This window comes from Catharus ustulatus, chromosome 1, assembly GCF_009819885.2.
Source record: "Catharus ustulatus isolate bCatUst1 chromosome 1, bCatUst1.pri.v2, whole genome shotgun sequence".
Taxonomy (NCBI): Eukaryota; Metazoa; Chordata; class Aves; order Passeriformes; family Turdidae; genus Catharus; species Catharus ustulatus.
In genome coordinates, this window is record NC_046221.1 from 86171598 (window position 1) to 86196040 (window position 24443).

A 24443-nucleotide genomic window follows, 5' to 3' on the forward strand; every position below is an offset into this window, starting at 1 on the left:
GTAAATTATTAGATAAGGAAACTGAAAACATAAAAGGGACCAATTTAGACACAAGGTCACTACAACTGCTTCAAAGAGTAGTATGAGAAGGAGTTTCAAGCTCCTTACTATCCAGACACTTGAAGATAATGAGTAATTATTTTCTAAAGCAACAGACATCTAGGTTATCAATCTTCTCTTATCAGGCAAGGACATATTGTGGGTTCCTTGCCAGACTTTTCTGATTACTCTAGTTATTTCTGTATTAACCATTTGAAGTTTCATAAGTTTCATCAGGCTGTTCCAGGAAAAAGTTTTTTTGGATTGCAGTGAAAAGACTTTCATTTTCTCCAAAATAGTAGTATTATGAATCTTTATGTGATAGGATGCAGAAGACCACTTATAACATCCTATGTAATCAACAAAGTCAATTTTTTAAATAACCAATGCTTTATTCTGTAAAAATTCCAGTGCTTTATTCTGTCAGGAATTCTTACCTGGGTAGAAATACCTCATAAATGAGGCAGCATCAATTGTTAAAGGGAGATCTATTGGCTCTAGAGGACAGAAGACAAAATTGAAGGGACAGGACAATATTTTAAAAGCAAGACCTTCTGCTGCAACACTTGTATCACAGGCATCATGAGGAAATCACCATGGACATCTGTATGTGGAAGGGGAGCACAGGAATTCATAGTGGCTTCATGCTCAAAGTAATCCCTTACTATAAGCGGCTTTCTTCCTATGAGATGTGTCGCTTTTGTCTCAAATCTTTTTTAATTATGTTAGTTGAAATGTTTGGAAAACTGATTGTAAAAGTTCTCAGATCATTTTCGAAACACAGTACCTACTTGTACTGCAGAATCAAGAACGATGAGGTGCAAGGGCAGTTCCTTCCTGTTTTACCTCCTCGTTTAAGATAACTTCTGTTAATACCATTTTATTTTTCTCTAGTTTATTTACTTAACTTTGTATCTTTACTCACTGGATTTTTCCTTTCTCTTTAAGCTTGACAATGTGGAGCAAGAGAAGAGTAACCAGTTAATACTTTTCCTTTGTCTCAACATGAAACTTGCTGGTAGTGTACCAGATAGGATCATTTCTGAGAACAGAACACTTCAACCAGGGGGCAGAAAGCCCTTGGGAAGTCTCTTTCTGCTCTATTCAGAAACTGCAGAAAGTTAACCAAGATTTCAGAGCTTTGTCACCACGACATCTTAGGGATCCCAATAGAGTTATTTGAACAAAGTAGATCTGTAATTTTCAAATATAATTTTTTTCTCTGATAGGTGTATTACATTGAGTCTGTTCAGACAGAGAGGAATATCAATCTTTAATTACTCATTGGTCTTTGATTATTCAACATGCAGTTCTCTTTCATGGTCTGCTATTTTACTACTCTTAGCATGGACTCTTCCTAAGCCTTTCCTAGCAGACCTCAAGTATCTGTGATCTTCCTAGTATTCTAGTTTGCTGAATAATTTAATTTGCTTTGTCATGCCTGCTGCCCTGATTTAGCTCCCATGTTGTAGTTTACATCTCAGTAGTTCCCTTTAATATTCAGTAACCCAATAGTCTTTGGTCACAGTGTTGAGCTGTACTAATACAATCCAAATTGTAGTCTGAAGTATGTGATGAAATATTCTGCAGATACTTTGGGAACAATGATGTCAATGGCAGGAAAGTGAATCCATTCAAAATGTCAAGTATATACAGTTGGTGGTATTTCTTGCATTTTAGGGGGAATTTGTTTTGGTAGTTTTTATTCTTTTTCATTTTATGATGGAAATTTCTTCATTGTTCAGTTTGGTCTTCTGTGTTGCTGATTCACAGGGAAATAGAGAAAACCATATGAAACACCAAAAGGAGTTAACTGCATAAATGCTTTTCAAGTTTTCTGAAAAATATAAATGAGTTTTATCTAGAGTAATTACTCTTTTCTTGAGTTTCAACCTAATATAATCTTGAATCCCTAGAGGCATTCAGTTCTGCAAACAGTAACTGACAAACAAAAAATTAATTTTCAGGTTTTACTCTATTTTTCTACCTAATTACTGTGATGAAAGTAAAAAGGAAACTACTAATGGAAGTGGACATAGAGCTCTACTATGTACCTTCAAAGTGATGTGTAGTAGTTATGCCCCCAGAATTCCATTATTGATAAAATGTATTCATGCACAGACTGTGGCTCCTTTGCTTGTCTCTGATAATTTAACCTCAATCTGATGCAACAACAATGACTTTATTTTATTTTCTAGCTGCTTGTTCCAACTAAAGTGTTTGCTGTTCCCACAGGAATGCTTTTGCTTTACAAACTGAGCAGCCATTTGATCGTTGACACTGCCACTGATTTGTGCAGTAGCAGGATGATTAAGCATATTAGCAGAGTACCTCATTTACTTACTGATAGGCAACAAACCCTTTGTCTCTTTTCTTTTTTATGATTTTTCATCTCTTCACTTTTCTACTTCACTGAGCTCTTATTAGCGATTGACCCACAGTGTGGAAATGCAGGCACTCCACAATGGCTTTAGGCAAACGGAAGGATCATCAGTATACACAAGGCTGAATCAATTTGTCCATTCTCTGCAAGAATGAAATAGCCTTCTGAGGCATCTCAATTTGAGCTTTCCTGAAATCCACACAGCGCAGCATAATTGCTTGCAGAGACTTGTCCTAATTGGCAGCTTAAGGAAAGAGAACCAGACAGTTCATACCACTTTCCACATGGAAGGTTCTCCAGAGACAGTTGAAACAATTAAAAGCATTTCTCTCTTTCTGCCTAAGGTTCATGGCTTGAAACAGCAGATGAAATGATAGCAAATCACATATTGAGGAGTCTGTGAACTTTTCCCAAATGAATGACATCCCCTGGAAAAAGACTGCTTAGGAGAGAGAGGAGTACACAGGGAGAGGAGAGGTTTTGTGCATAACTTTTCTGTAGTCCTCCGCCCGTTGTTTTATATGTGTGTGTGCATGTGTGCATCTGTAAAACATTATATCTGAATCTTTCCCCTGTGAAAGCTCTGGAGCTGTATTTTTTACTGTTGTAATCAAATTAATTGGTTCATTACAAATCCTGAAGGCTTGCATGTCATTTATTTAGTAAGGAGGTTTGTATTTTCTCTTTTTTCTTCATCCTGAGTTATTTCAGTGTTTCTCCTGCAATGTCTCCTACTCTCCCTAGACTTAAAAGCAAAACATTCCCTAATTTGTTCCTCTTAAACTTTTGGGTTGGAATGGATGCTGAAAATACTGCATCTCAAGAAACCTGTAGTAAACCTGGCCTTATGAAACAAGTGCTTATGTTTGCTCTTGGTAGGTGACTAAAAAAAAAAATCAAAGAAAAGTTGTTTACTGAACTTTTAGAATGTTTTTAAAATTTAGTGAATAGTCTACAGGATCACTTTTGATTCTCCTTGGTATTGAATAGACATAGATAAGCTTTTTTTCTCCCAAAACAAACACCCTCACTGGTTCCCCATGTAGCCCATTTTGGAGATGCTACATCTGTGATGTACTTCTGCAATGAACAACAGCATCTTTCAGAATACTCTCAGCTAGCTTGAACTCTCACCTCCACCAGACAAGCTCACTTCTTTCTCAAAATATTCTTGCTGCTACCTTGAACTCTCATACTGATGGTCACCTTGTAATCACAACAGACTCCACAGATGCTTCCCCTGGGAGAGATGTACAAAATACAGCATTTTTTAAGTGCAAGGCGGTATTGCTCATTTCCCAGCTGCAGGCAAGAATACATCTAACTGGTGGGTAAATACGTATTTATTAAACAAGGAAGGTTAGAAATATCTGTTTGTTGTTTCCATAGCATCCTTTATATAGAATATCCCTTTAAAATCAAGGTATAGGAAAGAAACTATTTTTCAGAAAATACTTCCTGTTAAATCCATGTATCCTTAAGATCTGTTTTAGTTTTTTATCTGAGGATCATCCTATACTCTGGTCTATAGAAGACACTGGAGGAGACGGCATAGAATAAGATCAACCAAGAGTCCTGCTATCACTAATTTCCCCTAAGCTGTTTGCTTTGCTGCACAAAATGACAGCACATTTATGTTTTAGACACATTATTGTGCTCAAGAATGCTGAGAGCCCCTTGTCCAACCTAAAAGATTAGAAAGCTTATAATGCATAACCATTACCACTTTCATCTACAGCAAAGTCCAGCCAACTGGCTTTTGTATGCATAGTTACTACAGAGGAGAATTAATTTAAAAATACTCTTTAAGTACTTCATATTTTCCTTTTTCCCAATTTCCCCTGAATAGTATCACCTGGAATGAATTTGCACTTCAAACATTGCAGCACTGTAGTTCTTGTCTATCTCCATATCTCCTGTTTTTATCGTAAATATATATTCTGTTCTTTGCTATTCAGGGCATATACAGTAATTTCACGACCATAAGGCGCACCGGACTATAAGGCACACCCCCCGGGAGCCGGCACATTTTGCAACTTTGTAGATCAGATAAGGCGCACCGGTCTATAAGGCGCACCGGGTTTTTTTTTGCAGCGAGGCTCCGCCCCCAGCTCCTCCCGCGCGCTTGCTGGCCGAGGCCCCGCCTCAACCCAGCAGCCATTGGCTCCCGGGCCTGCCTGTACCCGGCAGGGCCGGGCTATGCCCACCGCCGCTCCGTGCAGCATCCCCAGGGCCCCGCTGTTCCGGGAGTTCCCTGGCGCTCCGGGTGACCCAATGCCGGCAGGCTTGCCCCGTGCCGCCGCTGCCCCGATTCCAGCTGCTTGCCCCCTCCCCGCGTGGCAGCCGCTCCGATTCTGGCGGCTTTCCCCCTCTCCGCATGGCGGCCGCCGTGCTTCCGGCGGTTTTCGCCCCCCCCCGGGCGGCGGCCGCGGTGCTTCCGGCGGCTTTCGCCCCCCCCGCGCGGCGGCCGCGGTGATTCCGGGGGCTTTCGCCCCCCCCCCGCGCGGCGGCCGCCGTGATTCCGGGGGCTTTCGCCCTGCCCGCGCAGCAGCCGATCCGATCCCTGCGGCTTTCACCCCCCCCGCGCAGCAGCCGATCCGATCCCTGCGGCTTTCGCCCCCCCCGCGCAGCAGCCGATCCGATCCCTGCGGCTTTCGCCCCCCCCGCGCAGCAGCCGATCCGATTCCTGCGGCTTTAACACCCCCCGCAAGGGAACCGTCCCAATGTCGGCGGGACAGCCCTGCGCAGGGGAGGCCCCGATGCCGGTGGGGAGGCCCCGAAGCCGGCGGGTCGGCCCTGCGCGGGGGAGGCCCTGCGCGGGGGAGGCCCCGATGCCGGCGGGGAGGCCCCGAAGCCGGCGGGTCCGCCCCGCGCGGGGGTGGCCCCGAAGCCGGCGGGTCCGCCCCGCGCGGGGGCGGCCCCGATGCCGGCGGGACGGCCCCGCGCGGGGGCGGCCCCGATGCCGGCGGGGAGGCCCCGATGCCGGCGGGTCCGCCCCGCGCGGGGGCGGCCCCGAAGCTGGCGGGTCCGCCCCGCACGGGGGCGGCCCCGATGCTGGCGGGACGGCCCCGCGCGGGGGAGGCCCCGATGCCGGCGGGGAGGCCCCGATGCCGGCGGGTCCGCCCCGCGCAGGGGCGGCCCCGAAGCCGGCGGGTCCGCCCCGCGCGGGGGTGGCCCCGAAGCCGGCGGGTCCGCCCCGCGCGGGGGCGGCCCCGAAGCCGGCGGGTCCGCCCCGCGCGGGGGCGACCCCGATGCCGGCGGGGAGGCCCCGATGCCGGCGGGTCCGCCCCGCGCGGGGGCGGCCCCGAAGCCGGCGGGTCCGCCCCGCACGGGGGCGGCCCCGATGCCGGCGGGACGGCCCCGCGCGGGGGAGGCCCCGATGCCGGCGGGGAGGCCCCGATGCCGGCGGGTCCGCCCCGCGCGGGGGCGGCCCCGATGCCGGCGGGGAGGCCCCGATGCCGGCGGGTCCGCCCCGCGCGGGGGTGGCCCCGAAGCCGGCGGGCTCTCACTTCCGGGGTGGCAAATGTCGCAACTTTGTAGATCAGATAAGGCGCACCGGACTATAAGGCGCACTTCCGGTTTTGGGGGGAGATTTTAGTCAAAAGGGTGCGCCTTATAGTCGTGAAATTACTGTATCTTATATAAACAGATGCTTTTAAAGTGAGCTCTTCAACTGCGTTAGCAGAGGCCGTATGTAGGGGTTAAGCATGGTCTGCTGACAGTGAACGTGCTAACCTTTTTCATTTTTACTCTGCCTGGCTGTGGAGTAATGCTATTGCAATGTAGTTATTCTTTACAGTGAGATATCTTTGTCAAAAGAGAAGAGCAATCTAGAGCAGAAAATCCTAAGGATTATCATCCTAATTTCTGAAATATTTGACATTTTTCCAAAGCAAAGACCTTCTAGAACTTGTCTTCACCTTCCAAGTACAATGTCAAGATAAGTGTCCATGCCATAGCACTGAAAGGAAGACATTCTGCTTCAATAATTTCCTATCAATTGTCAGTACAAGAACCATGAATGTGAACTTTATGAAAATTCCAGAGAAGAGACCATGAAGTGAATGTGTGCCTGTGGATGGCTTGTTTTGAAGTGGGATATGCTCAGAAGACTTGTACATCCACAGGTGTCCAATCATCTTAACTTTGGCGGTGCCCATAGACTTTAAACCCACAAGATCACAACTGCTGTCTTGTTTACATGTTTTGCAACTGCTGGAGATAACAGTGGAATGGAAAGCAGGGTAGTAAAACTGATGTTTCACCCCTTCATGTGCTGGGAACCCCAAGTTGTGCAGCTCTGGATGGACCTACTCACAGCACACTGCCCAGATCCTTTGCTCACTGACATGATAATCTTTAGAGCTCCTAAAGAGTTTCTTAAAAATAAACAAATCTATTCATCATTTCTACTGTCAAATGAAAGGGATGTTTACTTGAGTACATACTGCTCGCTTTGATACAAAGACAAGGCCTGCCAGTGGTATCATGACCAGCTGTCAAGTGGGACATTCCTACAGGCTTCTCTGGTAGAATCAACCTGTGGGTTTATCCTGCATCCACATGCTACCTGCAGCCAGGCACAGCACAGGCACACACCACCCTCAGGTCAGCCCTTGAGAGAATTGCTAGCACTTCAGTGTACAAGAGTATTCCAGTTAGGATCACTGTAGCTGCCAAAACCAGGCATGTACAGTAATTTCACGATTATAAGCTGCACTGAGTATAAGCCGCACTTCCAGGTGCCAGCAACTTTTCGTTCTTTGTCCATATATAAACTGAACCTGATTATAAGCCGCACATTACAATACAGAGTGTGATAAAAGGTATCTATTCTATCACCATCTGTTGAGGATGGGAGTGGTGATCCTTATCTCCATGGAGATATTCTGCTAATGGGCCATCCATTGAAACCAGGCGGAGCATTGTTTTTTATCTTTTCACAACCCTTCCTTCCTCCATCCTTCCTCTGCTAATGGCCCATTGAGTCCCACTGTGTGACTGATAAATTACTGCATCCCATTGGAAGTTGTTCCAGCCAGGGGGAAGAGCCCAATATTTCTTACCAAGATAAAAACAGAGGTTTTGGGACACTAAGGTAGCCCCTTTCTCCACTGGACTCCAGAGGAAAACTGGATTTCTCCACATCACCACTGGACCTCTGGAGGGAAACTGCACCTTCTGCAGGAGCACTGCTTCAACTGAATCACATCTGTCACTGCAGGAGGATGCAACCACCATTTAATGGGACTGCTACCAACACCCTGCCTGACGGGGTGTCAGGTTGTACTCTGACTTTGTCAGGGTTTGGAGTTTGTTTCTTTGTAGTACTGTATTTCTATTTCAATTTCATAGCAAAGAACTGTTATTCCTAATTCCCATATCTTTGCCTGAAAGCCCCTTGATTTCCAAATTATAATAATTTGGAGGGAGGGGGTTTACATTCTCCATTTCAAAGAGAAGTTCCTGCCTTTCTCAGCAGACACCTGTCCTCCAAACTAAAACAGTAACTTTTCGTTCTTTGTCCATATATAAACTGCACCTGATTATAAGCCGCACTTTGGGTTCGGACCAAAATTTTAGTCAAAATGGTGCAGCTTATAATTTTGAAATTGCTGTAGTTACTTCTGAACAAGTTAACAATCACAAGAGAACTTATAATAGCGTTTTCATGTTTGTCAACTGAATAATTCTTATGGTAACAACAAAGAGTACTCAGACCTCTTGAACTTGCTTTGTAATGCATATTTATTTATAAAATAAGTGTTGTTGGTTTAGCAGTAAACAAGCATCATTAGATGTTGCATACAAAACACTAGTGAAAAGTAAGCCATCTGCAGACTTGGGCTGTGTAAATGTAACCAGGTGTTCTGGGAGTGAAGTCAATTCATCACTTAATTTCTCTGTCACCATAAAAAAAAAAAAAAGAGTGCTGACTGCCAAATCAAGTGGTTGCCTGGCATCACCAGTGCAATTATTTCCACTCTTTTGAGTCTTGAATCCAAATGCTTCTGTTAGCCCTTACTCTGTTGTAAGCTGAGATGCCTCACTGTCTGTGGTGGATTCCTCACGTTGTTCCCACTCTCTCTCCCTGTGTCTTTGCAGTGGTCAGTGTACATCCGTGCTGCTGTCCGCAAAGAGAAAGGATTGCCAATTTTGGTGGAGCTGCTCCGGATAGACAATGACCGGGTGGTATGTGCAGTTGCTACAGCTTTACGAAACATGGCCTTAGATGTCAGAAATAAAGAACTAATAGGTATGTTCTTTCCAAACAATCTATGTATACTGTGGGTTTGGGGATTTTTTTTTTCCAGTTTGCAGCAGAATGAGCACAATGGAAATTATTCTCACATTTCTAGAACAATTCTTTCATTCTTTCTCTAGTGTGTCACATTCAGATTTTATGTGACAGCTTGCTAGTATATATCAAGGAGTTGTTAAATTAATTAAACATCATGCAATGTTTCTTGATCTCGCATACTGTAATCTCTGTAAGAAAAGCAACGGCTTTGTTCTGCTGTAGCATCTCATTCTTAGGCTGGCAGTAGCACTTGCGTCTTCCAGATCAAGGATCTAAGCAGAACACCCCCTCCTGATCCTCACATTATCTATTGCAAGTAACTTTGGAATCATGAAGTAGCAAGTCATAAAAATTTTAAGAAATTACAGGAATTTACTGGGCAGATTAGTAGGTCCAGCAAGAGAGCTGGGGGACTCTTGCTTCACAAACAAATACACTGTTAAGGAAAGTAGCAATAATTTATGTAAATTGTTGCCCCTGAATTCTGATTGTACAGTAAGCACACATTGGGGAGTTTGGACATGTTTTATTTTGTTCAGGTGTTTGGTGGGCTTTTTTAGCTGAAATTCATCCAAACACTGTGGGTCATCGAGATTTTATTTTCATGTTCTGTCTTAGAAAAATAATCACTTCCTTGATTTTTAACTATTTCAACAATCATAATCAAATTATTTCTACTTCTGTACATTAAGAGCATATTTTCTATTAATTTTTCGTAACTCTTTGATTTCTTATAATTACAGCATATTTCTTCCTTGCTTTTAATTACAGAATTATATAAATAGATAATATTATCATAATGTTTATTATTTGCGTCCAGTGTTATGTTAGGGTTAATGCTTCATTACAGTAGTGCTCTGCAAATTGTTAAAACAAGACAATCACTCCTCCCATATTGGGAGGAGTGTCTCATTGTACTAATGTTCCTAGATCTGCAATTTTCATTTAGGAATGTAAAAGTATACATTTAAAATTGAGCTGTCCATATCTGATGTGCCATTCAAAATACTGGTCAAATTATGGATAGTAAACTTGCACAACCTCAACATTTTAATATTTTATTAAATTCTTAACGAACACATCATAAAAGCAAAGACAAATTATAAAAATGTGGGAACAGTCAGTTGAATATAATAGCCTAATATATTTATTTACATAGCCAGCTAATAACAGCTGAAGAGTGCTGCTCTGATTTATGTTATTTGTAGAGTCATTCTGAGAAGCTGTACTTCATAATTGCAATAATAATTTGCTGCAGCTTAAAAACAGTCCAGACATGCCAATATGACAGGGGAGTTATGATTATAATTCTTGAACCATTTCAGCTGTGATCTTTGTATGTTCATTTCTTTGGCTTTCATCATTGAACTTCAAAGAAACAGTAATAGTGGTCATTACTGCTCTTGTTCTCTGGTATTTTTTAGCAAATAGGGCCTATCAGAGAGCTGATTTTTAGAAATTATAAACATCAGCAGCGGTCAAGGATTTCAACTCATGTTTTAGTTCATCCATTTTTGTGATATTGCACTTCCATGTATTGTATATGTATGGCAGGATGCCTTAGCTGTTGTTTTGCAAAGGAAGTCTCAAAAGGAGCTTGTGCTTTATCATGGTAGTTCCCCAAGCATCCTTCTGCCTAGGCAAAATCAACACGCTATTTATCTTTTCTCTTTCTGATTTTCGTTAGTGCATCAGGTTTTGTGGTGACACACTCTGCCTCACAAGCTGGAATTTTCCCCATAAGATAACCTTTTTTTAAAGGGAAATTTCCAACTGTACATACAGGAAAGTTACATAGCTAGAATTGAGTTGTTTGGTAGGGGATGTTTAATGCTTTTATAAAGCTTTCTCTTCAGTGGCGCTGTCGTTCCATTCCCGGCTGACAATTTTATACTGAAATGCGTCAGAGAATGATCTATTTAATTCTGCTGCCAAGCAGCCCTTAAATCAGTATTGAGGCACCTGGAAAATATATTAGAAAACTTTCTAAAATCCAGACTCACCTGTATTGAGCTACAAAAAAACCAAACAAGACCCTTTTCTCAATGGCCAGAAGTTTCATACTAGACTTCATTGAATTGACCAATCTTTTGTTTTTCACATACATCTATCAACTATGTTGTTATATTGCTAAAGGTTGGTGTGAGGCTTCTCTTATAATTTATCTGAGCCATTCCCATAGCAACGTTTTCTTTGTTTGTAGTGAGGTCTTCTTCCTGGGTTTCATTTCAAGCTTGCTCCATGTCTTTAAAAGGACCTTCTTTTTTCTCCTTCTTCATTGCTTTGGCAATGTGCCTCATGTCCCTTGGCCGAGACAGCAGACATACTCATCTCTCTCCTTCCCAGAATTAAACTGCACTCAGAACCATGGTAAATCTGGCCTACTTAGTACTAGAATAGATAATGCAATACTCAGTTTTCTCTCCTTGAGCACACTGCCCATGTGCATTCCTGGTCACCGGTTAGACCACATTCATTTTCACTTGGTGTCCAGGACCTGTGTCTGCATAAAATAGCACACAGTCTTTGTTGCTTCCCAAGAGTGCACCCAAGGGAAAGTTTTTCTCAGTCTTTTCTCTCTCCCAGCTGAGGGAACGATCCACTGTTGATACTGCCTGTTTTGTTCTTCCTTAGTTTCAGTGATCCAGGCTCACAGCATCCCTGTGTCCCTCTGGTGCCACAACATTTTTCCACTTCTATTCATGTGCTCAGCATTTTGGAAGGCTTCTTTTACTTCCTTGAAGCAGATTTTGTCTCTGCTAAACTTCTCCACAGGTCCATTGGCTTCTCCCCCAGCCCCAGTAGATGCCTCTGAGTTGACAAAAATCACTTTTATTTGCTTTTGACTGTTCACTTAAGCAGAAGAAAATCACTTTTATCCCACAGGTCCTCTAAAAGCTATGTTGATGACCTCTGTGCAGTTATGTCGTCCCCGTGTTCTTTCCCTCTTCTTCATCTGTCCCTTTCTCTCAGAAAAAAAAAAAAGGTGAGGAAGGGGAAGTAGAATAAGAAACCCACCCCTCTGTGTTCCTCAGGTGCCTTAGTTTGAGGATATGACATTATTCTCTTTCTGCTGGGAATGCAGTTTTTAACTCGAGGATTACCTGCAGACCTCTTGATTCTGGCAGTGCTGGTCAGGCCAGTGCCTCATGCCAAAGCTGTCCCACTGGCTTCTCTACAGTGAGTACACCTACATACTTCCATTCTCTAAAGCCACCTTTTGTTGGAACGGTATCAGAAATTGATAACTTAATACAGTTTCTTTTCTTTAATTAGAGGAAACTTGGACTAACTGTATGGGGCAGAAAAGTTTGAAAGTAAACCTGTCTCCTGTAAACAGCGTCTTTGCAGGTGAATTGTTGCAGTCTGCCCCAGCAACCTTCAGTGGCTTTCTGGTTCAAACACCTTCCGCATAGTCCTCTGGACTTTTAGGGAACTTTCTGTAGGTTACCTGAACCTGCACTGTAGACTTGTGTCCTTAGGAGTCTCCCAACCAGCACTGTTGCAGTGGCCTCCTTTCTTGCTATTCCTTCTACCCACTCTGCATGTGAGAAGTCATTCCAAATCAGGATTCCCCATTCAGTCCTGGGAAACAAGCCAGCTTCATATTTCTTTTATCTGAAAACAGACAGCATTTTCTTCTCTGCTGCTATCCACGACCTCTTTAACAAAAGAGATCTATGCATTGTACAGTTAATTGAAAATGATGTGACTTGTTGTTCTACATAAACAAGCAGGTACAGACATCCCTGTCTGAAATTTTTAAAGGATGTCTATTCCCAGAATTTTTATTTTCCTTGTTCTTGTGCATGAGCATTTACCTTTTATTTTAAGTGGCAATTACTGTGGCATTTTAAAGTGCAATAGGTGGTCTTTCAAACAAGTTAAGCTGATTTTTCAAGCTGCCCCAGATGAGAAATTTGTCACTATTCATGTTCTGCAGAATATGTACAATATAGGATTTGCCCTCTTGAAGGAAAATTTTGAATTGTTATTAGTGCTGTTCAGTAGTAAGTCCACAAGGTACAGGCGTTGGAGAGAAAGCAGAGCTGGAGGTAAAATGTATAAAACTTCAATGCACAGTTTTGTTCTTCAAGTCTTTCTGTCACTTTCAATTTATCCTGACAGTGGTTTCTAATGCCATTCTGGGTCAGTGTTGATTAAGAGGAATGTTGTATTAGTAATTGAAGAGCAGCATTCTTTCTGTTGGCCACTTGGTCTTCACTTTTGCAGTTAAATAAGAGATTTTTTTTTTTTTTAGAGACTGGTAGTATTGTAATCACTCAGCCTTGGAAAAAAGTCAGACAGTTCCACCTAAAGGTTTTAGTTGACCTCTTATACTACATAGAAAACAAGTCTTTGCATATCTATGCCCTTTCCTTAGAAAATCCAGGTGTCTGTTCAGGGCACTAGATTCTGTGGAATTTGATGGGATATGTTCAAGTGCTGAAATAATTAAAACATCCTTGTTGTGGTTATCATTGCAGACACTTGATTCAGATAAGTAAAGATAGTGGTGTAATTTCTTCTGCCTTCACAAGGTTTTGAATTAGGTCTTGAAACAGGGCCTGTAGCAGGGGCCATTTTAAAATAATTGTTCCTTAGTTGGGAGCTATGTGTCAGTACTGAATTACTCTCTTTTCACTATCTTATGTCAGTAATGCAGTTATACATACAAAATTCAAAAATAGCATATCAATTAAATTATTACTTAATGGATGCTGGAAACTGCTTACTCTTGCTAGGTGTCTAAAAGTTCACTGTCTGAGATAAGACATCCTTATAGGTGGCTGAGAGAGTCACAGAAAGGGACTTACTTTGTCTAACATGTGATAAAATGCAAATTACCCTGGATTACCATATCACCATTGTTTAGGGATGAAAACATCTAAGTGTGTAAATTGTCAGTCTGTGTCTTGTGATCTCTTAGCAGTGTGAATTTGTTTGGGTGCCTGGTGTTTGTTTCAAAGTTTTATTGCTAAACTTGAGAAAGTTGGACTGAATGACATATCAGGAGTTCACAACTGTAATGAATTGTTAGATTTGCAGAATAATTCATGTTGGAAAGAGCCTCACAAGGTCATCTTGTCCAGCTTTGTACTCAAAGAAAGGTCAGGTATGTTATTTCAAAGTGTGATACCAGCATTTGGAAAGATTGCTTTTCAGCTGTGAGGCTGAGAATGCATCAGAATCAAGTATTCACATTCTCAGAGCAGAACATGGCTCTTCTGGTGTATAAACAGCTATGTGGGGTCCTCCTATCTTACAGCATGGTCACATTTTGTTTTAGGATTAGTAATAAATCCAAATGAAATGGGTTCTCTGTTTTGTAGTTAGAGGAGCAGCAGCTAAGTTCTAGTAATGTACATTGATAGGGAATATGGGATGTGTTGGGAGATGATTAAATCAAATATGCAGCTTTCATCCCACTTAAGAGTGCCTACATGCAGCTTTCTCTTATTTTTAGATGTGAGCATTTCTGAATTTCTCACACATGCATCTCCTGACAGTGAATTTTTTAATCAAAATTTTAATTGACATATAAAGTATCTGAATCACTGGAATGTTAAATTGACATAAATTCGAAATGCAGAAGATGCCAGAAAGCACTAATCAGCCATTTGTTCAGAAGAAGGTGAAGACATAATATATCCTGCAATTTGTTTCATTTGTGTCAGTTTTTATCGCACTTCATTTTTTATGTTTGATATTTGAGCTGTGCAAAACAGTAAACAGATACCTGAACGGGAACAGGCTGTCATCAAGAGGTTGAGGAAGTTGATTTACAAAATTAAATGCATTGTCATTCATTAATAACTGGTGCTCCTTATTCCCCATCAATGAAGAGAAAGATGCTAGTTAAGTTAGTAAAGGACTAATTAAACTATGATGTTTTATAACACCTGTGTGGCAACATCTTGACTCCCTGGTTTCTAGTGTTGTATAAATAAGTTAGCTGATGTATATTTAAATGTCAAGTACTTTTTCCATTGCAGTGTAAAAGCCTTGTGTCAAGGAGATGTTGACTTTTCATGTATCTTAGCCACTTGCATGTTGCTTTTTGCTCTGGTTTCTTCAGATACATTTCTGACAAGCAGACCTGGTAGTTACAGAGGTTAGAAACAGTTTTCAACCTCAGTCATTTCTCATTAAATAACACTCTCACATGAAGAGATTTAGGAGGAAAACCAGCATTGGTAAAACCGCATTCTTATTTTAGTATCAAAGTCAAGATCAAGCACTTTCAAAATTAGATTAAGTCTTCCACATCTGAACTTTCCTATTGCCTAAGTGCACCTGTCAGGGTTTGGAGGGATTTTTCTCTTCCATGAACTATCTGGAAAAAATGCTGTTTCAAGTAAGCAGCTGGGCTTCTGAACAGTACAGAGAAAATGGCACCTCTAGGTGTTCATCCCACTTACCTCTATCACATAAAGTGTTTGGTCTTACAGTCTAATGGGTCCTGTGTGAGAACCTAGAGAAGTAGAAACTCAGTGGCCAACTTTTGTGTAACTGAAGATAGGGAAGTAATATCCCATCAGAAGCTGTTCCAGTAATACAGACTAAACACTATCCTGCTCCCCTTTAATTAGGTCAGTAGATTCAGCAAGGGCAATTAGTGAAAAAGCACTACGATGAAAATTATTAAACTTGAAACAGCAGAAATAACTGCATGCAGGTTCAAATCTAGGATAACAAGAGATACTACTTTCACAGATCTGTTTTTCCTTGTGATGCCGAGTCAGAGAATAATTTCATCTCTGTCATAGTACGGTCAAGATGCTTCACAAATTATAACCACAACCCAGCCATAGGTCAGCTATTCCTTCTAGTAGAATAAACTGTGGGGAAATGCCTGTAAAATCCTGTATTTCTATTTTAAGTGCTGTAATCAAGAGAATAATCCTCAGTATTACACCATGACAGCTTCTTTAGATGATGATGGTAATGTTAAATGATGCCATATAGTGCTTTAAGGTTTACAAACTTTGAAATCTTTATTATAGATTTTATCATTTTGAGTTCACATTCAATATTACTTAAGATTGAATTCTGAGTGCGAGTCATAAAAGTTGCAAAATCTGGTAGAGGTGGCCCAGGAAAACCTAGATTAATTGTGACTGCCAAAAACACCACCACCTCCAAAACCAGTTGAGGGATGTGCCGCTTCACTTCACTTCTGTACTTTTCACACATAAGAAAGTGCCCTGACCTGCACCTTACATTTTGTTTGAGATAAACAATTTCTTTTCGTTTCTGTTCTCCTGTACAAGGTAGCAAGCTATTAAACTGTAGCTGTATCTGCTTTTCTCACTCAGAAGACTGGCATTTCAAACGATTTAATATTAATTTTTCTCTGTTTCTCAGTATGTTCATGCTGAGAAGTGCCTCTTGCCTTTTGAAAATTTGGAGTTCTGATCTAAAAAGTGCATATAAATTAGTCACATATTCCATAAAATATACAAAGGTGAAATTCAAATTTCAGAAACTGCCAAAGTAATTTTAAAAGCACTTTTAAATCCATGAGAATGGAAAAGCAGTTTTGAAAATCCAAGTTTTGTGACAGCCTTACAGTAACAGATAATTGTATCAAAACATGTTTCCAACCTATTCTGTATCGACTTCAATTGATGAAATAGTGAGCTAGTTTTATTTTCTGTAAGATTCAAAATAGTGTTTTCCCCTGAAATACATATCACCTTAAGTGATTTTTAAATGATAGAAATGACATATATGGCATTTTTTACTAAAAGCATTTTTCTTTGAAGAAACTCAAATTCCCATTCATGACACATGTCAGTGCAAGGGAGTAGAACCTGGCAGGTGAATTAGCATTTGATAAAGGAAAGTAATGTTATTTTGTTTTCATAGGTGAAGACACTGAGAATGGATGGGTCAGGGGCACTGTAGTTTCAAAAGATGTTGAAAGTGGATCTGAGAAATGGAAAAAATTTAAATCAGTAAGAAAAGAAAGGATCAATGTGTATTGAATAAATTTAGACCACCTATAGATGGTTTTCAGTCCTATGAACAGTAATTTTCTCTGTGCATCTATATCCTTGCACTCTGTAAATTAGTGCTATTGTTCCTGCCAAATTTCGTTCAATCCTAGTTCCTGAGTTGGATGTTGGCAGGTGAATTGGACAATACACAATACCCTCTCACCTTGTATGGTTTTTGAGAGATACTTCCAGTTCTATTTTAGTGTCTCCAGAGTTGTTTTCGTCATGTTTTAGAGTGCTTAAAAAGGAAAAATGTTGAGGACAAAACCCAAACACCATTCACAAAGGTAACACTGGTAGAAAATTCTGATTGCAGTGACCTAAGCTATGTCCTTGCACAAGAGGACTTATTGTAGGCTAACACAGAAGTAAAATACCTGCAAATATGCAACACATATGTTTGCCATCATCTATTAGATTAAAAAATGCATATAACCTCTCATTTTCCCTGAATAAAAAATGTGATTGTTGGGGTTTAGAAATGCTGTTCCTTAATTTAGTGCTTCCACTAAAGTGAAAAGCCACAAGCTGCTTCCCTGTCCCCATCCCCTCCAGTGAGAGACAAATGGCAGACATACCAAGCTGAGATAAGAACAATTTACTGGAAACCACAAGGAGATAAGAAGAGAGACAGTAACAGCAAAAAAGTTGATAACAAAAAGATACAAAATTGATAGTAAAAGAGGATGTCTTGCAGGCAAAAATTGCTCTCCAGCCAGGACAATGAAAGAACAGTGGACAGACTTTCCCTGTCCATGCTTTTTCCCTCAAACTCAAGACAGTGATGGTATCTAATAGCACCATATCTTGGACATACCCACACAGGTCCAGGCTCTGCCCCACCACAGCTACTGGAAAAAATTAACTCTCTCCTTAACTGAAACTAGGACAACAGCAAAAGTAGAAGATACCAGAGAGTGCAAAGAATGCGGAATTAGAAAAAATTGTGAGTGTCTGGGTTCTTGCAACTGGTATTTTAACTGAATTTCAGTGCATTTAAATTAAATGTAGGTTTTCTTTCTATTCCTGACTATTAGGTGCTTACACAATATTCCTGGTTCTTAGCACTTGCCCATTATGGGCAGAAGGTGATGGTACTTTGTTGTTGGGTTATATGCACTCTGTGCCAAAATACCTGTGTACATGTGTTGGTTTAATCTTTGATGGATATAAAGAAGGCAGTCAGTCACATACTTGTTGGTTTCTGCCTGCCATCTTCAGAGGCTTCTGTTTTCTTACAGTATTATTGGTCTTTATTAAGTACTTCCATGTAGGATTTTTTCGCTTGTAAGAACCAAGTCATACTCTGGGTGTTTCCATCATTTATTATGGGTTTTAGTGTTAAAGGCCCTCGTTTCAGATAACGCTAGTGAAATGTCAAATATCCTCTTGATTACAGAAAGCAGAATAATGGCCTTTTGCTGCAGCCTTGGCAAATGAATGCTTGTGTTTCCTGATGAATATTGTACCTTTTTGGGCATGTGGTACCTCTCAAAAGGCACTGTCTGGGACTGGTTGGAAGCACTGTCACTGTGTGTTAGCTTTCTGGTCATTTATGGGCTCTTGGTTTTGGTATTGGTTAAATAAGTCTCAGAAAAAATCCACTTCCACCCCTACTTAACAAGCAGTATTTTAGAAAAAACAAAATCTGCTGTTTCATGCTTATAACTGATGGGATTGAATAGCAGCAGTTTTGTAATACACAGTTACAAAATATTAAAAGGGTAACAAATTCTCATCATCTGAGATAAGTGAGGGAATAATCAATTTGCTGAGGGACCTTATTATCATAATTCCATAAGGTAAGACTCTGATTCTGCTACTTAATATCTCGATGGGCTCAATTAAACAAAAGTAAAGAAATGTAGTTTTCCTCCCAAGGAAAGCCTAGAGAGCCCTTAGACTCAGCTTCAAAGCCCCATTGATCTCTCCATGGCATCTCTATAAAAACACGTGAAATCTGATATTACTGATACAATCTTCAGTGTTATTATGTTTTTCATTTTCCTTCCGCTTCCTCTTGTGACTATGTTATGCAAGAGTTTGTGTGAAATGAAAAAGATTCAATGACTACCCCCTAGAGTTAGCAATTTTATATATATATAAGGTATGATATTTTATAATTATAGATTGGACTTAAGGAATTGACCTAAGCAAGAATTAAGATGCCTTAATTCTTAAATCCATGCTTTTTGTATAGATATGTAATATGAATAGTGTAATTTGAAAGATCAGGTTAAGACAAAATAAAACAGCATGTTGTTTGTACTTATAATTGAAGGCCTTTATTTTTTAAAAAAAGGAACTAGATAATTGAATATTTGAGATACAATCGCTCCAGTATTCCAGAATGAAGATTTTAAGCAAACACAATCAGAGAAACACCTTTAAAGAGATAGTTTTGGGAATTTTCAGTAGATTGTCGAGTCCTACCTTACAAAAAGCAATGGAAATAAAACCTACCTTGTTGCTAATGGTTTATGAACCTTGATTAATGTCCAGGGAAGTAATCAACAATTAATGAAATTCAAAATCGCTTGTCTTTGTGATCTCAATTGTTTAGTAATTGCTAACAGTCTGGGATACATATACTATGAAATTCCTTTGGTCACTAGATGATATGGTACCAGTTTACTTCTTTTTAGTCCATGTAAGCCTAGACAATTAAGCTAACTGGGTAACTTTAGAAAATACACTTTAAGAATAAAGTAACTTTTTCAGGTTGTAGGGAACACTTCAGTCTGCAAGTGCAATGAAGAGACAATTTGGTATTACTGGATCTATTTGGCTTGGAAGGGACCTCCAGAGGTCAGGCTGCTCCAGTAACAGAAGGTCTCTTAGGACTTTATCCAGCTGATGAGATGGAGATTCCTCAACCTCTCTGGGCAACCTGTTCTGTTGTTTGACCACCACCATAGCAAAATTAGTCTTCCTTTTATCAGTTGGAATTTCCTGTGTTGCTTGTTTTTCTTAGACTGTGGAACTCTTAAGACAATCCTGACCCCATCTTCTCCACACCATTCCCTTAAGTAGTTGTGAACAATAGCAAGATCTCTTCATAACCTTCCTTAAGGTCCAGATGATGCAGTTCTCATCTGCAATGTGTTCCAGTTCCCAAGCTGTCAATGTGGTGCTTCACTGAACTTGTTCCAGTATTACACAATGCCTTTTTGTCCTGGGCAGAAAAAACCTGTATGTGACACTGTAGGTATAGTGTAGATGCAGAATTATTTGAGTGAGAGGAAGAATCATATCTTTGTTGGGTTGGCTAGGCTCCATGTAATAAAGCCCAGGATGTCATTGGCCTTCTGCACTCCAAGGGCACATTCTGGACTCTTGCTCAGCTTGTCTACCAGCACTTCTAGGTTTCAGATTTTTTAAAAAAATCTTGCCTTCTAACCAGCTGACACCCATTTGTGTGCTTGTACAGGGCTTATTTAATCTTGAGTGCATTTGCCTGTGTTGAACTTTTTGCTGTTCAGCTGTCCATCTGAATAGCAGTCCTGCCCTTCAGTGTATTGACTACTCCTCCCAATATCGCATTGCCCACAGTCTTTCTTTCTGTCCTGTCCTTCAGGCTGTTAATGAAGATGAAACAGTCTTGCCCCACCACCTGTGGGGCATCTCTAAGCAATCATCTGCCAGTAGGATCTCGTACTGGCAATTAAGCCCTTTCATCCAGCGAGTTTTCTGCCCACCATATCATCTACTTATCTGGTCAAAATCTCTTGATGTAAGGGTAAAGTGGCATGTTTGTTGTTTCAAGCAGCGTAGAGTAAAGTCTGTAATTCCTAAATTAGAAGTGGATAAACACAATTTACATGTCTTCAACCTCAGTGAAATCATTGCAGATATTTAAGTTACTTCAGGACAAGGTTCACAAAATTTTAAACCACAGTGTGACAGTGTATAAGCTTCAGGGAATAATCATCTTATTGTGGAATCAGGGCCATAATAGGATAATTGTAACTAAATTCACTTAAACACAGAAGTTTGCGGGAGGGAATTGTAATAGTAGCTCAATTTGTGGCATTTTTAGTGAGGCACTGTACTTGCATATTTTAAAAGGGAAGTACTCTGGAATGTCCTAGAATATCCTGAGTTAGGAGAGACCTGCAAGGATAATCAAGTCAAACTCCTGGCCCTGCACAGGACCATTCCCAAGTCACACCATGTGCCTGAGAGCATTGTCCAAATGCTTCTTGAACTCTGCCAGGCTGGTGCTGTGACACTTCCTTGGGGAACCTGTTCCAGTGCTCAAATACCTTCTGTGTGAAGAAACTTTTTCTAACATTTGTCTTTGGAATTGATTACTTTTAAGTCAGTGGAAATAAATGTAATTTCTCTAGTGTTCAACAGTGATGCCTATTATTGAAATAATCACATGTAGACTCATAGATTCTGATCTGATACATAATTCACCTGTACAGCAATAACATGAATTTTAAATTATTTCAGACACATGGAAAAATTGGTTGTAAGAAATGTAATCAGAATGCTCTTATGTACAAGGCATTTTCATTCTGTCCTTTAAAATAACTTACTTCAGATTCACTTCTGTATATCATCTGCAAAAGTATCCACATATTGATGTAGAGTGCCCTTAACCTTTATTTATACACTACAACACTCTATATGTGTGTGGTCCTGTGTGTGTGTTTATATGTATTTAGGTAGGTTTTATTTCAGACTTTAGCCCACACCAAAGGGGAAGAGAAGCTGTGCTAAAGAGTGCATGTGCATATAGGAAATTACTCCCTTCATGTAAAACACACATTGTATTATGGCGTACAATTGCAACAACTAGAAGAAAATCTTGTTGCTGTCAACTTAATCATCTCATGGGAGCTAGAAGGAATTTTTCCATCAAGTTCCTGAGAAGCAGGATTCAACTTAAGAGTAACAAAGCAGCATTATTAAGATAGAGTGAGTAGGCTGCATAGGTACCAATCACCATACAATGCCAAACAATGGTAAGGTCTACTTCAAATAAATTATTTAAATAGGAGAGTAAAGTGAATGTACAAGTGGTTCTTACCATGTTAATAACATCTGGGTGAAATTCTTAGGTGCCTGATGGTAAATTAAGAACTGAATTTCTGTTTTCAGTCATGACATAGGCATTAAATTTACTGTTTTGAAGGACTAATAGTTTATTATAAAAAACAGAGTTGGATACCAATTAATTCACTTTTATCTTTTGAAAATGTTGTACTTACCCCATTAAGTATATTTAATAGAAATAAATTCATTTAAAATATATTGTATAATGCAGTTCTTTTTTTAATAGTGGAATTTCTATTTTCACTCTGAAAATTATAGGTTCTCAACTGATTGAGTTAGCATATTTAGGAAACTACAGTTCTGTAACCTAACACAAGGTAATTCACCGTGAGGCAGTCAGTGACAAAATATCCTCCTGCTTCTAGGTTCCATTCAGGCCCTCATTAACAAAACACATCGACACAGCACTCCCCCACTAATCTGTCAAAATGAGCTAGGGGAGAAAAAAGTTTACTGTTTCCTTTTACAGACAAATTTCGTTAAACACAACAAACTCAAATGAGTCAGGTGAGCAGCTGACCTGAGAGGTGAAAAACTCTGACTTGCTCCAGTAGTGCTTATGAGGCTCAAAATGGTACATTTTCACACTTGAATACTGGAGGTCTGCCCCAGTCTGAAAATTGTTTAATTTTGTTAGAATCCAGCCACCATGAATCCTATCTTAGTATTATTGCCCCACTGTAAACTGTTGCTTTACTAAAAACCCTCCCTCCCCCTTCTTCCCTCCCTCTCTCCTTCCCTCCCTCCCTCCCAAAACAAAACAGCCAGTTTTGGGAATTCCTTCGTGTCTTACTGGAAAATTAAAATAGCAAAACATATAAGCTGTGTTCCTTGGACAGACAAAAGCAAGGTCCTTTAGAATATAGTGGTATCTGATAGCTGGCAAGCTGGCATGTATAATTTCTCCATATTGGTATTAAATCTTGAACAGCTAGAGGTGTTATCCTCTTCTGTACAATGCTGTACCACAGTGTCTAAATCAAGCTCCAAAGAAAAGGCATGTCTCCTCTCTTGTGAGCCACTAACAATCTGAAATACCAAGTACATCACAAGAAAAGCCTTTGAGACGGGGGGTTCTGAGGATGGATTTTTGTGCATTATCCACTCTAGTTAAATCCATTCTTCTGCCTTGGGATTGAATATGTATATGCCTTATACTGAAAAGCTCAGCTTCTTCTTAGGGAGACTGAAATTCATCTCGTTCAGTTGTAGCCCTGTTCAAGCATCTTTCATTCACTAGGACTTTTCTGATAAGCTATGCTCAGCTTACAGAAACTTCAAAGCTGAGGCAAAGTTATTAAGAGAGAGAAAAGAACTGCACCTCTAGTTCAATCTTCAAACAATACAAAAATCGATTTAAGAGTCAGAGATTAGCTTTATTGTAACCCTTCCCACATGCTCATGAAAATTAAATGTTGTCTCTTTCCTTCCCCATTTTATTCTAAAATCTACTTAAAACTTGAAACATCAGTAACTATTAGTCTGGCAATATTAATAACAAGCTGCATTTTGGAGCCCTGTGGCTAGAGATTAGTTGCAGAGTTGCCACCAAAGTACACAAAGTAAGAGGATAAAATCATTTACAAAGCAAATACTAAAAAGCCTCATCTTGAAGCTGGAAGAGTTCATTTGCTTCAACCATTCCTGAGGAGAAAAACACTAAGTCTTAGGTGGCTTCTTGAGTTGGACATTGGCCTATCTTGCCTTGGTTTCTGTAATGGTGAATGAATAATCGTATGTGGCTTTGTCATTGTGAGGGACAATTAGTGTTCAGAAAATGTCTGCACATCACCCACTAAAAGGAATTCTAAAAAGCTCATCATTATTGCAAAACTGATGGAAGTACTTTCAGAAGCAGTGGTACTAATTTGGAAGTTAGGGTGGCATGGGTTATTTAACCCGTCCTGGGAAATAGCCTAGATTAGATTGCAGCAGCAACCCAGGAGAAAGCATCCAAGGTGAACTGTTCACATGCTAATCTTCCTGGAAAGAGCAGCAGCTGGCCCAGGAGCCAAGTCACCTGAAGGCTGTGAACTAAAAAAGATAATATTCCCTGGATTATGAAGAGGAGTGGAGGAAGGTAAGGTGTCTCAGCTTTTCGCTTCACCTGATTCTGAAAGAAAGGGAGCAGACAATAACAAGCAAGAAAAGGATGGTGGTCAAATATACTCAAGGAATTGTGCAATTAAAAAATATAAGGAAAATATTCAGAGACCTGGATCTGGGGACTCATTGTGAATCTGCTATTTTTCATCTAGGTTCTTTCCTTGAATCTCTTTTTCTCCCTTTCTTCCAAGTACCAGGAAGTTAAGCAGTTCATTCCTTTTGTAAGATTATATTATCATCCAACCGTACTGCACTCATTCACAAGCTAAAAGGGTACTTCATCTAAGGAGTATATTTACAGGGCCCTGAACCACAGAGACTTCGAGCAAAGGTCTCAAGCCATTATGATCCTGAAGAAGGTGCAGAGTATTATCAAAAGCATATTATCATATATCATATTTTGACTCCAGGAGTTTTGAAAATAAGCTCTGTGTGCAGGTTCCTGCCAGCCATCATTCTGAACCCACTAAACCAATTCATTTGCAGAATCAGCTGAAATTCACCAGTTATTCTATAGGGAAGCCAACTGCCGCTGAATCAATTGATA

General features: G+C 40.5%; 1 protein-coding gene across 1 annotated transcript in view; it reads left to right on the plus strand.

Moving 5' to 3' along the window:
- CTNND2 (catenin delta 2) overlaps window positions 1-24443 on the plus strand; it is a 667983-nt gene that overhangs the window by 586184 nt on the left and 57356 nt on the right. Inside the window, 1 exon segment of the mRNA XM_033064576.2 lies at window positions 8528-8678. Coding sequence (XP_032920467.1) covers window positions 8528-8678 — 151 coding nt within the window.